Source organism: Panthera tigris, chromosome E2, assembly GCF_018350195.1.
Source record: "Panthera tigris isolate Pti1 chromosome E2, P.tigris_Pti1_mat1.1, whole genome shotgun sequence".
NCBI classification, from domain to species: domain Eukaryota; kingdom Metazoa; phylum Chordata; class Mammalia; order Carnivora; family Felidae; genus Panthera; species Panthera tigris.
In genome coordinates, this window is record NC_056674.1 from 49,462,206 (window position 1) to 49,476,534 (window position 14,329).

General features: G+C 48.4%; 1 protein-coding gene across 3 annotated transcripts in view; it reads right to left on the bottom strand.

The window, feature by feature from the left end:
* CFDP1 (craniofacial development protein 1) overlaps positions 1-14,329 on the bottom strand; it is a 118,844-nt gene that overhangs the window by 8,076 nt on the left and 96,439 nt on the right. For 2 of the 3 annotated variants that reach the window (XM_042968389.1, XM_042968388.1), the window contains exon 6: positions 2,703-2,861. The exons of the other annotated variant lie outside the window; for it this stretch is intronic. In XM_042968389.1, the coding sequence (XP_042824323.1) occupies positions 2,703-2,861 (159 nt within the window). The remainder of the gene's footprint in view (positions 1-2,702; positions 2,862-14,329) is intronic. 3 annotated transcript variants of the gene reach the window in all.

The window sequence follows — 14,329 nt, forward strand, 5'->3', positions numbered from 1 at the left end:
AGTCTTCTAAATATATATGGCAGAGGCCAATCATAGGTGCCTCGTTTGAGATGTTATCGAATAGGACTTTTCCCCTTCTTGGTTTCAGCAAAGATCACCTTTATTCCAGGGATATACCTCTTGGGATTCTGCACACATTCCCTCAGAGATTCCCTCCCCTTGAGTCCTTGCTGTTGCTGGCACCTGTGAAGAAGAATTGGGGGCCTGAGCTGCCTCTGCCCAAGCAGACCTACAGGTCTGGTTCTTATGCTCCTTCCCTTTTCAGGAGAAATCTTTCCCTTCTCGACATTCCCTGTTTTGAAGTTGGCTTTCTAGTTTCGTGTGTGCTGGAAAGGCTCACCCAGCAGCTGGCTATCTTGCTCTCATCTCTAGAATTTTGATGTTATGGTCTCGTGATTCTCAACCCTGGCTGTGTATCAGAAGCACCTGAGGAGTGAGTTAAAGATACAGATACCTGTGACTCCTGATTCAGCAGCTCTGTATGGGGGTGGTGCCCTTGTCACCTCAACTCTGGAAACCACCCCCAGAGGATCCTCACGCTTAACCAAGGTGAGACCCTGGAGCTACAGCATGTTCCCTGGACTAGGGGTTGAGCCCCTTTACTACAACTACAAGAGCTAGGAAAGGCAGGTGAGGGGAGGTGTGCGGGTGGGCACTAGAGAGGGAAGGTGAGAACAGCCAGAGGCAGGGCAAAGAAGTCATCAGATCTGCACCGGAAAAACAGAATCAGATCAGCAGAATCAAATGGGGCAGGGGGGCGGGGAGGATCTCAGAGAAGGAGGGAAAGCAGAGCACCTAAGAGCTGCATGCTATTAGTAGTTCCCTAACCCAGTTACGTAATTTTCCATTGCCTGAAAAGTCCTCATTGGGCAGATGTCCTTTTAATCTTGTTTTCTCTTCCAGTCTACATTTTATTAACTCTCCCTTATCTTCAACAGCACCACTCCTTACTTTTATAAGACCTCTATTAACTTCAGCAGAACGAACATTGTCCGACCCATACAATCAATATTCAGAGGAGCAATAAAGTTGCACACACTGGCAGATCCCTTGCTGCCTTAGATCAGAAGGCAAATGTGGAGAAGAGGAAAGATCTGTGAGTTACCAGAGCTAAAAAGGCGGGGAGGTCTGGGGCGAGGTCAGAGGCCTTCTCTAGATAACACAGATTCCTGCCCGTGCTGTATTCTGGGCCTTCCCCTTGGGGTGCTTGGGTGGCTCAGTCAGTTGGGTGTCTGCCTTCAGCTCAGGTTATGACCTCACGGTTGGTGAGTTCGAGCCCCAAGTCAGGCTCTGCACTGACAACTGACAGCTCAGAGCCTGGAGCCCGCTTTGGATTCTGTGTCTCCCTCCCTCTCTTTCTCTACCATCCCCTGCTTGTGCTCGCTCTCACTTTCTCTCTCTCTCTCTCTCTCTCTCTCTCTCTCTCTCTCTCTCTCTCAAAAATAAATAAATAAATAAATAAATGTATCCTGGGCCTTCCCCAGGAGGCTTCGGCACTTCTGCCTCTGTCCTGGGGCATTCTGTCTTTGACAGACTGACTTAGAAGCCTGATGGTTAAATGAGCTCATGAAGTCACTTAACAAAAAAATGTTTGAACATACTGATCAGCTTCCAGGTTCATTCAAATAATCTTGAGGCCTGATTTAGAAATGTGACCCCCTCCCAATAACCCCCTTCCTTACCTGTCCTTATTATAACTTAACTCACAAATAACCTGAATGACTACCCCATAATGCATCCTTTTACGTGACAGGGGCTCTGCAAAGGGTTTTATGTATTTCATGTGTGTGATGTGTATGTTATACATGTGTTACATGCGTTATCTCATGAGATCCTCACAGTCACCCTGAGTGTGGTATCATGACCCCAATTAACAAGCAAAGGAGCTGAGCCTCAGAAACGCCCAGTATGCTGCAGGGAGAGCCCTTCCTGATGAGGGGGGGTGGTGAGGACCCAGAGCTGTCTGACAGCCACATAACACTTCCTTTCACTGTTAGGGGGGCAGGGAGTGATGACCTTGAGCCATGGACCCTGTTCTGTAGCAACTCTGTTTTTTACTCCTTCTGAGATTCCTAAGTATTCACCGAACACCATCTTTTTTGATAATTCCTCAATACAGAGCCTACGGATGCCCTCTCCGTATTCCACAGTGAAGACGAGGGTGCAAGTGACAGCCTGGGTGCTGTGTGAGGGCCGGTGTGTCGTACAGGTTGAAGCCCCAGCCTGGGCCATAGTGACACGGGCAAAACCAATCCCGCGATAAGGCAATGACATCTGGGCACTCTGTTGCCTCAGCTCCTGAAGCACTGGGCTGGTCTGGCTTCTCAGAAGGCCAAACCATTCCGATCAGGCCAAGGCTGACACGGCCAGCCAGATCTGACCATGTGACCAAACCAGGGGACTTAGAGTTCACGGGAGCAGTCATTCAGGGAGCTCGGCTGGGCGGCTGGGCAGCTGGGCCGGTGTGACTGGCCCCCAGAGGAGGGCTGCTCTCGTGTCCCCTCCCCCGCTGCCCCTCAGTGTGCTGCTCACCCAGAGGGTCTGCTCCGCATTAGAACAGAGCCTCACCGACAAGCCAAAGTGCTCACATTTTTTGTTTCACTACGAAAAGTGCCTGCCTGCTTACACTGGGCAGCCTGGCTATAATGAATTATTTCCGAGTGTTCAGCATTTTCAGAGGAACGGAATCTACTACTCCTTACCCTTCCTTCCCTCGATTATGGATGGCTAGTTCTTCACCAATGCCCTCCTCCTCCTTGAAGCTCTCCCAGTCCAACTTGGACTTCTCTAGGGTGCTCATCTTCTGCTTCTTAGCTCCAATTTTCCCCAAAAGGCTGGTCATGCCACTTGATCTTTTTAACCTAGGGAAAGCGAAAAAACGAAATGTGTAAACATGTAAGAACAATCATCTCTTGATTCATGGTTTTTCTGATTGTTGCAGGGCTCCCTAGATTTGAGCTTTTTATCTTAATGGAAACCTTTTTTTTTTGTGTTTAGAGTACTTCCTGTCTGGTGTAGAGAACACTTTAAGTAGACCAGAATTCGAATGTACTTTTCCTGCTGAACATCTCTGATGGCTCTAAGGACCTAGGACTAGGAAATCCTAAAGACCTCCGTTTGCTCTGTAGGACAGGTCTCTACTTGCAGAGAGGGAGACGCGCCGCATGATTCAGACACGGCTCTGGAGTCACATCCCTCTGTAGATATTCTGGCTCGGTGTGACCTGAGCCTACTTAACCGCATCTGCCCTGGTTTCCTATAACCTACCAGGTGAATAGTTATTCACAGGGCTGTAGTGTATCTTGGAGGTAAAGTGCTTTAAAATAGCACTGGGCGCAGAGTAAAGGTGTAACAAATGTCAGTCACCCTGAGTCAGTGTCATCATTTGTGCCCTAAAGCCCCAGGGAACTCCTTTAAGAGAAAGAGAAACAGATCCCAACACTGATGAGCAGAAGTCACAGTATCTTAACAAGACTCTAAGGTCAGTTTCCTTTCGACTCCTGTGAGTCAGGACCCTGGATTTTCCCAGGAGGTGGAGAACATTCCTCACCCTGAAAGGAGGGAGTATACAGCCTGTGTTCTACTTGCTGGTGACACGATCATGGACTGTGGGAGAAACCCCATACGCCCAAGTTCAAGTCTTGGCAGGTCACATGTCTCCAGTCACTGTTAAATGTAGAAGATAAAATAAGGAAAACAGAATGCAGCTAGTTAGTAAGAAGGTGGCATCAGGGCAAAGAACTATGGAAGGAACATGGCCTTTGGTCACTTTATGGAACTAAAACACGTTGTATACGACCACACAGGAAACTGAAAGTTACTTTCTGCTTTACTGGGATATGTAGGAGAGTCAAACATGTACAACTTGTATGAGCTAACATCATAAGTCCTACTGATAACATCAGCAGTAATACCTTTCACTTGCCTAGAATACTAATTCTCCAAGTGCTTCCCTTGCCATTTTCTCATTGTACTCTTACTACGACCCGTGAAAGAGGACCACTGCATCTCCGAATTGGGGGAGGAACACTCGAGAGGATCTGGTGTCATGCTAACCCTTCTGAAACCCACCTCCCTGCAGCACAGGGCCAGTGAAGGATGGCCCGTTCCTGCCTCAGAGTGAGCAGACAGGCTGGTGTCCACACTGAACACAAGACTCCGGGGGCCAAACCATGACCCTCCACACCCTCATCCTATTCATGCTGGTCAGGAGGATGTTAGCTCCCCTGTTGTGGTCACATCCCACCACACGATGTTAGCTTAAGATGGACGCAGGACAGGCTGGACAGGCATCCTCGTCCTCATTTTGAATTGGACACATAAACAAAGTTCAGAGAGGTTAAATGACACAACGAAGGTCAAGCCAATAGAACATGCAGAGCCAGGACAAAGCAAGGTCTTTCTGACTCCCAGTGCGGTGCCCCGTGCAGTCTCACGTCTAAGCTGAGAATCTACTTGAGATATTTTTTGACAGCTATTTTACTTCCCAGTTTGCTTAAAAATTTTCCAAACAGCTCTCTGTGATTTTCACTTCACATCTTCTAAAAATTCTTTTCCACATAAGTCACTTCCTACAGCAATCTCTCATCAAAGCACGCGCGCACACGCACGCACCCAGGCTGTATTTTTACCAGGAGCAGAGCATGAGTGAGGGTACAGAAACTGAGTACGTCCCCCATCTTTCCCCTCCTCCCTGGCCTCACTGCCATCGCCCTGGTTCTTACTATTTTATCATCTCTTCTGGAGCACTCTGCAGTCTCTTCTCTGGTCTCCCTGACCTGTTTTGTCCCAGCCCACTCACCTGTTCCACCCTGGCCTCTATTCCACGTGCCATCATTAGGGGGAATTCTCTGAAACACAAGGCTTATCATGTCTTTCTGCTTAAATGTCCCTTCCCTGACCCCTCATTGCTCTTAAAAGAAAGAATACGTTTCTTCCTAACTTGCAAAGTTCTTCCTCATCTTCCCTCACCACATCTACTCTTGTAAGCTAAGGTCCAACCATACAGTCCTGAACCTAGAGTTCATCTCCCATTTATCTGGTCTTGTCTCAGCTTAGGGGCGACTCCTCCAGGAAGCCTTCTCCGACCCTTTGCCAATCTCTGGATGAGATGCCTCCTGGTGGTGTGTCTAGGGCACCCATTCGAGCACCGATCCTTCCCGTAGCAGATGCTTGAGAACTTTGATTCTAGCTGCCGCCACACTGGGCACTTCTGAGCAGGCTCAGAATCACTGCTGACAACATCTACCAAAAGCATGCACCTCGAGGCTTTCCTCTTCTGGCTGCAGGGCCTCCTCTGATCCTGCCTACATGTTGGAAGCACTGCCTGGCCGCGTGGTGGAGGTCATACCATTGGGGCCACCCTGATGGCCCCAGATGGCTACAGCTACAAGGCGCAGACTCTTGTCCTCACACAGGCAATTCCAGGAGGTCATCTGAATGCTCCTAGAAGTCCTGGTGGCAAGGAGCTCTTGCAGCCCTGGAAACACACTCTCATACTGGCTTTCCCTCCTGCCCCATCCCCTCCCTCTACCTCCTCACTCCTGCTGCCCGAAGACGGCTTCCCAAAGAAGGACCTACACTAACGGACTTATCCGAGGTCCTGCTTTGAGGGGAACCTAACTGCTTAGGTGCAACACTGCTTTCCTCGTGCGTGCTCCGTCTCTCTGAGGGTACTTAAGCTCCGGGTCCCCAAATCTCTCTATGGCACATGGACTGGGTGTTACAAACAGTAGGCACTCAATCAACGTCACCCGGATCACAGAAACAATTGGAGGGAATCAGCTCTTTGCAGAATAAAGGGTGTTCAGAATACTTTTAAATTGGGGATTCTGAGGGGAGTGATTTTTAAAAAAAATTTTTTTTTTAATGTTTATTTATTTTTGAGACAGAGAGAGACAGAGCATGAACGGGGGAGGGTCAGAGACAGGGAGACACAGAATCTGAAACAGGCTCCAGGCTCTGAGCTGTCAGCACAGAGACTGACGCGGGGCTCGAACTCATAGACCGCGAGATCGTGACCTGAGCCGAGGTCGGACGCTCAACCAACTGAGCCACCCAGGCGCCCCGAGGGGAGTGATTTCTACTTGCCTTCATTCATCGTTCAGCTCATGACAACCTGGTCCCTCCACCCGAGGGGCACCATAAGCTCTGTACAGCATCTCCCACCCTCAGCTGCAGTTCTTTTTTTTTTTTTTTTTTCAACGTTTTTTTTAATTTTATTTTTGGGACAGAGAGAGACAGAGCATGAACTGGGGAGGGGCAGAGAGAGAGGGAGACACAGAATCGGAAACAGGCTCCAGGCTCCGAGCCATCAGCCCAGAGCCTGAAGCGGGGCTCGAACTCACAGACCGCGAGATCGTGACCTGGCTGAAGTCGGACGCTTAACCGACTGCGCCACCCAGGCGCCCCTCAGCTGCAGTTCTGATGGTAGTCCCAAATTATACCATCTTTCTGACAATCACTTTGAGAAGTCTGAGATAATGATCTTTTGCAGCATTAACAGTGAAGAGAGTTCCAGAAAAGTAAAAAGCCATAATCCCCCTTTGCCTTGCTCACCACTAAACACCAGCGAAATGTCCCCTGTGCTAATATGCTTTAAGGGAAAGCTTCCAGGTCTGTCTTCACTGGATCATGAATGTGGTTTGTGACTTCCTAATCTGGTAAGTCTCGAAAGCAAAATTACCTGTCTTGTATTTGAGGCTACATCAAAGTGAATGACACATTTATGGCAGCAGCCAAAACATGCGAGGCTCATCACGACTGAGAGCCCTTTCTCTTCTGGAATCTGGGGCGTGGGGTCCCTGCAGGCTTTGGAGCACTCATACGCCCCACCACTCGACACGGGGCTGCAGTGGCACAAGCCTGGCATCGCTCCATCACAGCTTTCAGGAGGGCACGTGTACCATGACCTCGGCCCTAGCTCTGCTGTTAAGGCTCATCAACCAGGCTTTCAGGAGGGCAGAGGCAGGCAAGAAAGCCTCAGCTTCTGGTCAAGGGCGGCCGGCTCTCTTGGCCAGGAAAGAGCGCCGCAGAGAGTACCGCAGTGGTCCCGAGAGGGGCGGCTCGCCAGGAGGCGTCTATTAGCACTGCCCTCCCACAGACCTCTGGCAGCTGTGGGAAGGGGGAGGTCAGAATTCCCTCAGAGACCCCTCTGCTGTCAGCAGGAACCAGTGCAGTTGCAGGCACCAGATCAACAGAGCCACCGATTTCTCTCTGTACTGGATCCTAAGTCATAAGGGCAAGGTACTACCAGAGGGTCACCTTTGACAGACCACCTGTTTCCCCAGCCATGGATTTTCGGATCTTGATTCTAAACTGTGGTGAGCGGTGTCACCGAAGACCACGGTATTTCATTCAAGAGACTCCTCATCCACCTGTTGCAAGGCCAAGTCCAAAGAAAGGCACCATTCACTTGCTCATTCTCAGACATGTCCGGTATGTGGCTACCGAGATGTTTCCAAAATAACGATGGCCTTTCGACCCCCTCCTCCTGAACGCCACTGTCCTCTACTGACCTAACTACCGTAAGTTCGATGTGAAGACTAATCCCGTCCAAGCGCATGGCCTCGGCTCCCCTCTCCTCTAAAGCAGCAGGCTTCTGCGCCAAGAGCACCTGGCTGAGTGCAGCAGGCTTGCTGGTGAAAGCAGCTCCTATCAAGCTTTTTTCTCTCGTGTATTAGAGCTCGTTATCCCTCAATAAGCAATTCTCTTCTGTTCCCTTTCCACGGCACCCAGCCCAACGACCTATGCCAACACCAGACACCCACGAAGACCTCGCACACACAGATTCAGAACCTCCAAAAAAGTAAAAGGGGCAAAAAAAGGCAAAACGACAGTCATCTTTTTCCTTTCTCAATTCAAAGTTTATGATGATAATCTGCTAGAACTTTTTCTGCTTCTCTTGAGTCACAGAAATGGAAGTTTAACAAAATTCACTGCAACCAAATGATAAGCTCTATCCTGTTGAGTATGTCAGAAAGACATTAGTAACTTGTTTTCTTGGCTCCAGCCTCAGAAGCATGGACTCAGATTCACCCGAACGAATCCACTGATTCCATTCATTTTGTAGCAAAAGCACTGCTCTATCCAGCTGCCCTCATGATGCTCTGGATCCTGCTGTTTATTTCCAAGAGGTGCTGGGAAAGAACCAGGAAGATAACAAGGGGAAACAGAGAGGATGGCAGGACACTGCAACTGACTGTGAAGGCAAAGTGGGCACATCTTTCCCCAAGATCTTTAAAATTGGCCTCAGGAACTCAGCCGGCCCACAGAATAGAATTTTAGGTTTGGGAATGAATTTAGAGTCAGTCATTCATTGTACTCCTCCATCAGAGATTACTGAGAAATGACTGTATACCAGACATTGTGCTTGGACCTAGGGACACACAAATACATAAGGCATAATCTTTGGCTTCAAGGAGACAATGTAATAGAAGAGACCGCCATACAGGCAAATTATAACCACATACTTACTTTCAGAGCACAAAAGAGGGACCATATGAGAGGCTGTTTAATCCAACTTCCTTATTTTAGAGATGAGTTAACTATGAAATCCAAGAAGATTAAGAAACCTGCCCAAGTTCCCAAGGGAAGACGTGGGACCAGTACTCTCTGCTTCTCTGTGCTTCTGACTTCCGGCCTGTCTCACCCACCCCACCTCCCCACCTGTCTCTTCTACCTGGTTGATGCTGGAGTTGGGTACAGACAGCCTTTGGGGATCCATGCCATACTCCGACTTCTTTCACTGCTAATTTGGGGGGGGGGGTGTTCTTATTTCCCCTGTTGTCTTGGAGCTCACAGGGGAAGCCTACTCATTCCCATGTCCTACTCATTCCTGACTCACCCACACTACGTGGGTGATCACTACGTGTTTAATGAACTAAATCCCTGTGATTTGATAATGGGCTTATCCAAATGAATTTTTTTCTCGTGACAAAAGGAGTCAACACTGCACTGGAACCAAGACGTCAGAAAAGGCAGCTCCAAAAGTAGACTGGCAAGAATAGGGTCAACACATGTACAAGGAAGCACTACTGACCTTTACTTAGAACTCTAACACATGGAGCCTGGCTCTAGTCTATGCCTTCCGTCTCATAACTTGAATAACCACTAAAATGCAAATTATTTGGAACAAAGATTCTTTGGCACAGATACCCAGTTTCCTTAGGATTTGTCATCTGTTTACAAGGCAGGAGTGGATTTTTTTGTAGCTCACACATGGGATTATTTTCCAGAGCCATACAAGGGTCCGGAACTGTCACGGTACTCCCTGAGAAATGGGAAGAAAGTTTATGATGATAATTCTTCGTTGAGAGCTGTCTGCTTGGAACCACCGTCCTCTTTTAGATCTTCTTTGGATTTACCTAAAATCTGCAAGAATGAAAAGTAAAGCCCCGATCCCTGGGCCAGTCTCACTCCTCGTCAGTGCAAATCTCTAAGTGATCTCCCCAAAGCCCAAAACCAGACCACTCAAGGAAACAGCCTGGAAGCCAGCGGTACTTTAGGGAGAGAGTTCAAATCCCATTCACCTCCCAACAATGTACCGGCAGTATCCTATAGGCCACTGGGCTCAGGAAAGTGGAAAATCAGAAGTCAGACAAGAAGTATCAAATGATCTTAACCATTTTGTGGCTTGAAAAACTCTCAGTGCTCTGGAACCTGTTACTAACGTTGATACTGTGCCAGCTACCTGCCCCCAAAAGTGGCATCTATCAGCAAAAGGTGAAATAAAGGCTGACAAAGAGCAGCAGCTTCAGCTTTTATACAAATAACAAGTGATTTGTGACTTGGTTCTACTGCTTCGATCCCAATCCAAGAATGAAGTACACTTAAGTCTGATTTGATTTCATCTGTACTAGATCTTTAAAACATGTCTCCAAAACACACTTGATTATTCTGGTGGCAAAAGTTCTGAATTCTTTTTTGTTTTTAAAATTTTTTAAGGTTTGGGGCGCCTGGGTGGCTCAGTCGGTTAAGCAGCCGACTTCGGCTCAGGTCACGATCTCACGGTCTGTGGGTTCGAGCCCCGAGTCAGGCTCTGTGCTGAAAGCTCAGAACCTGGAGCCTGTCTCGGATTCTGTGTCTCCCTCTCTCTGACCCTCCCCCATTCATGCTCTGTCTCTCTCTGTCTCAAAAATAAATAAATGTTAAAAAAAAAAAAATTAAAAAAAAAATTTTTTAAGGTTTATTTATTTGAGAGAGAAAGGCAGGGGGAGGGGCAAAGAGAGAATTCTAAGCAGGCCCTGCAGTGTCACCACAGAGCCTGATGCGGGGCTTGATCCCAGGAACTGTGAGATCACGACCTGAGTTGAAACCAAGAGTCAGACACTTAACTCACGAAGCCACCCAGGTGCCCCGAAAGTTCTGAATTCTAATCTCTTCCGAAACAGTGTTTTACAGAAAGCCCTTTCCAACTCTTCCTTCCCTGTCAGTGAAGCACCGAGGTCTCCGCTGATGCCGGAAACCCGATCACGCCAGCAGACTCGGTCGGATCTACTGAAATGGATGGCTCTTCCGGGAGTGGATGCATCATCCATTCACAGTGAGCCATGAACTGTTCTCCCCAGAGCAGTACAGGCCCTCTCACTGCACAGTCTCCTGGTCCCTGCTGTAATCCAGGGCGTTCATCTTGGGACAAGTAACTGGGCTTAGGGGCTCTGCAGTGACAATGAAAAGGACTTTTTTCCTGGGACAAGCTAATTGATCTGTCGGGCAGTGTATTTATTAGCAACACACCCCAAGAGAAACTTACTGTCCCTTTTCTCTGTGAAGAACTGTCCTCTAGGAGTCTATTGTTCTGCTGAAACCAGCCTGCTTAGTGGGCTTGAGTGTCTTGCCACAAAGGGCCATTGTTTTGTTTTATTTATTTATTTATTTATTTAAAAAAAATTTTTTTTAACGTTTATTTATTATTGAGACAGAGAGAGACAGAGCATGAACGGGGGAGGGGCAGAGAGAGAGGGAGACACAGAATCAGATGCAGGCTCCAGGCTCTGAGCCATCAGCCCAGAGCCTGACGCGGGGCTCGAACTCGCGGACCGCGACATCGTGACCTGAGCTGAAGTCGGACGCCCAACCGACTGAGCCACCCAGGAGCCCCAACTTATTTATTTTTTAATTGTTGTTTGTTTTTCTTAATCTGCCTGGTTCAGACCTTTCAAAGAAGGTCAAAGTGAGACAAGTGTCAGGGAGGAACAGGCCCTCTTCCCCCACCCTTCCTTGGTGCACGAAGGCATCTGCGATGCTTGGCTCGTGTGTGTAACGCAGGGAGAGATCTGCATGGAGATGCAAAAAGTCTTTCATTGCAAGTGGGGCAAGTGTGAGCTTTAACACGAGCATTTGTTCCACTATCGCTTCTGAGGGACGGGGTACAGCAGCACTCAGCACAAGAACCCCAGTGCGGTCTGGTGAGAAACATCCAACTTTCTAGTTTAAAAATGTCGCGCTGACAGAAAAGTTGAAAGCAGAGAACAAGCATTATCTGAATAGCCTAGATTCACTCATTATTAACATTTTGCCACATTTGCTTTCTCTCTCCCCCTTCCTCCCTCCCGCTTTCCCCCTTTCTCTCCATTTAAATGGTCTTTTTTGGAGGCGTGAAACCACTTTTAAGTAAGATGCAGACATCATGCCCCTTCACTTCTAAGTACTTGGGCATGTGGTGCCTAAGGGCATCCTCATACATCAACACAACACTTTATACCGCACCCAAGAACTTTAAAGCTGATCGAATGGTGTAAAGTCCATATTCACAATTCCCTCACTGCCTCCCCAGATGGCCATGACAGTCGTTCCCCATTCCCTCCTTCCAGGCAGGAAGTATCTGACGTTTCCTAAGTCTCCTTTACTTTTTAATCTAGTACTGTGTCCTGCCTCTTCTTTGGTTTGTTTGATTTTTGGTCCTTAATGCCATTGCCAATTTTTTTGAGTCCAGGTTGGCTGTCTTATAGAGTACTGCTCGTTTAGGGTTTGTCCGTTTCTTATGCCAGGTGGGTACACAGGTGAGGTCAGAATCAGCTTACTGCACCACCACCCAGAGCCGGGCGGAGTGTGAGGTCAGCCCAGGACTCATGATGATCTGTGTGGTCCCCTGGGGCAGGTGGTGACCGCCAGAGCTCCCGTTTGTAAAGGTGTACTCTCCTCTCTGTAACCAATTTGTAATTAATGTGTGTGATGCATAGGATACTACTCTCAGGACGCTCAGCAAGTTCTGACTGCTTCTTATTTCTGGTGCCTCACTCTGTAATGCCCTGGAAATGTCTGTGGGCAGACTGAAGTGAAAAAAAAACAGTGAAGGATCTTATTTGAAGGACAAATATTCAGGAACTCTTAAAGGGATCATAGAGCTCTGGCTGTAAGAAAGTCTCTTAAAAGTCAAAGAGCAGTAACTAGAGAAAAGGCCAAGGGTTACAGGATGGTCAAGAGAGTCCTAGACTGCACAGGCCAATGGTGAATACGGAGTTCTCTGGCCAACATGCAGGCATTCACTTACATATCTGGTTACTCTTCTCAAGGGCCTGGCGCCTGCTATGCCTAAGGGTTAAGTGACAGAAGTCTTAGTGACAAAGAAAAACCCTCTGGCCCGCCCACCAGACCTCTAGGAAATGATCCTCCTGAATTTCCCTTCTGCTCTGCTCCACTCCCCTGTGGTTTCACCCCATTCCCTGGGAAAGAGATAATGCCACATCCCTTCCTGCCGCTGCTCCAGCAATTTCCTTCCTTACACTATTCCCATGCTGGGGGATCATGGCAAAGCAGGGAAGGGCCTCCACCGTTTTATAGTAGCTGGAGAGTGAAGAAGGCCTGGCTCTCCAAAGCGGAAACCTTTATTATACTGGAATAAGGACCATGCCCGGGGAGGGGATGCTTTCTCCCTGAGGTGCAAGCTGCTGTTGCTTGAATCTGTATGATCAGGCACAGGTGGGAAGAATAATTCACTGGCCAACATAAATAGACCATTTACATTTCTGAGACAGAATTTTAAAGGGATTATTAAATACAGCTTCTAACGAAGCCCATAATGATATTTTTCTTTATGCGGAAGCCTGGGAGTTCGACTGAGGAGGGCACACACGGCTTGTTTTCCAGATAGTGGTTTCATATCAGCTCCCGATCAAGTGCAGACACAGAGGCAAAGAAGAGATGAAGCTGTCAGGACCTGGTAGCCAAAGTCACTGCCCCCTGTAGAGGAGAGTCCTGATGGCTTTCTCCTGTGACAGTGCCGAGCCCGTGTGGGTGTGCGGATGCCTATCTGGGCTGAGGGCAGGAGCCACATTCACCCAGATCACTCTCATCAGGAAACACGGTTGAGCAAACAGCACGTCTCTCAAACCAGCCAATGTGAAAAGCAAAGCACAGGGCACAGAAGAGAAATGTGCCTCAACGGTGGCTCGTCTGGCTAATTGCTGATGAGGGACTTGGCATGCTTTCCCAAACCCTAACATTCTACTTTTTCTTTGACTTTTAGCTTTCTGTTTCTCCCAGGCAGATCTCTAACCCCTTTAGAAAATGTCTGAGGATGTCAACATACAATTAAGTTCCTGGATTCATCCCAAATTGAGATCAGGTCAAAGTTTCAGGATGTGGGGGTGTCCTCAGTCAGACTAGAAATATTCCTTTAGTTTTACATCATGGAGACTTCATGGAAAATGAGTCATGACCATGCTCCTTTCTAGCCATGGAGAGGCACATGAACCACATGGTTGTGAATGAAACTCCACACGAGTTGGCTGCCATACATCCTGCAAAATTATTCCCCTTCGTCCTAAACTTCTCACTGCTCCTATATAAGCATGCCACATTCCAAATGAAAGGATATGGAAGTTGGACACAGCTGGGACTCCCAACTCCTCCAAGTTCTGTCTGGAGGGCTGTGTGCTCTATGGTCCTTTCACCAGACGAGGCTGAAGTGGCAAGAAAGGCCATTTCTCAGCACCTGGCACTCCTGCTTGGGGCCCTGACTCCAGATCTCTCTGAAGGTGGCATCTAGAACATCGCTCACTCGCTCTGCAGCCAGGGCATCTTGTCCCACCTCCTAGAAGCTGTGATTCGGCTAACCTCAATGGGCAACTCGACGAAGCTTAGACTCCAACCTTCCCAATTCTCGGGAGCTGCTCTCATCTGTGCTCAAAAAGCCGGGGCGTACCACCATCAGCATCAGCAGCTTCCCCTGTCATGGCAGCCTTCCAATCCAGCATTTAGGTGCCCCTGGGAAGCAGTTACCTGCACGGGGTGATCAAAAGAAGGGGGCCGTTTCTGCCTGAGTCCAGGATGTCCCTTTGCTAAGGCGATGCAGTAGATTTGAACAAAGAGAAATATGTGTTCCCAT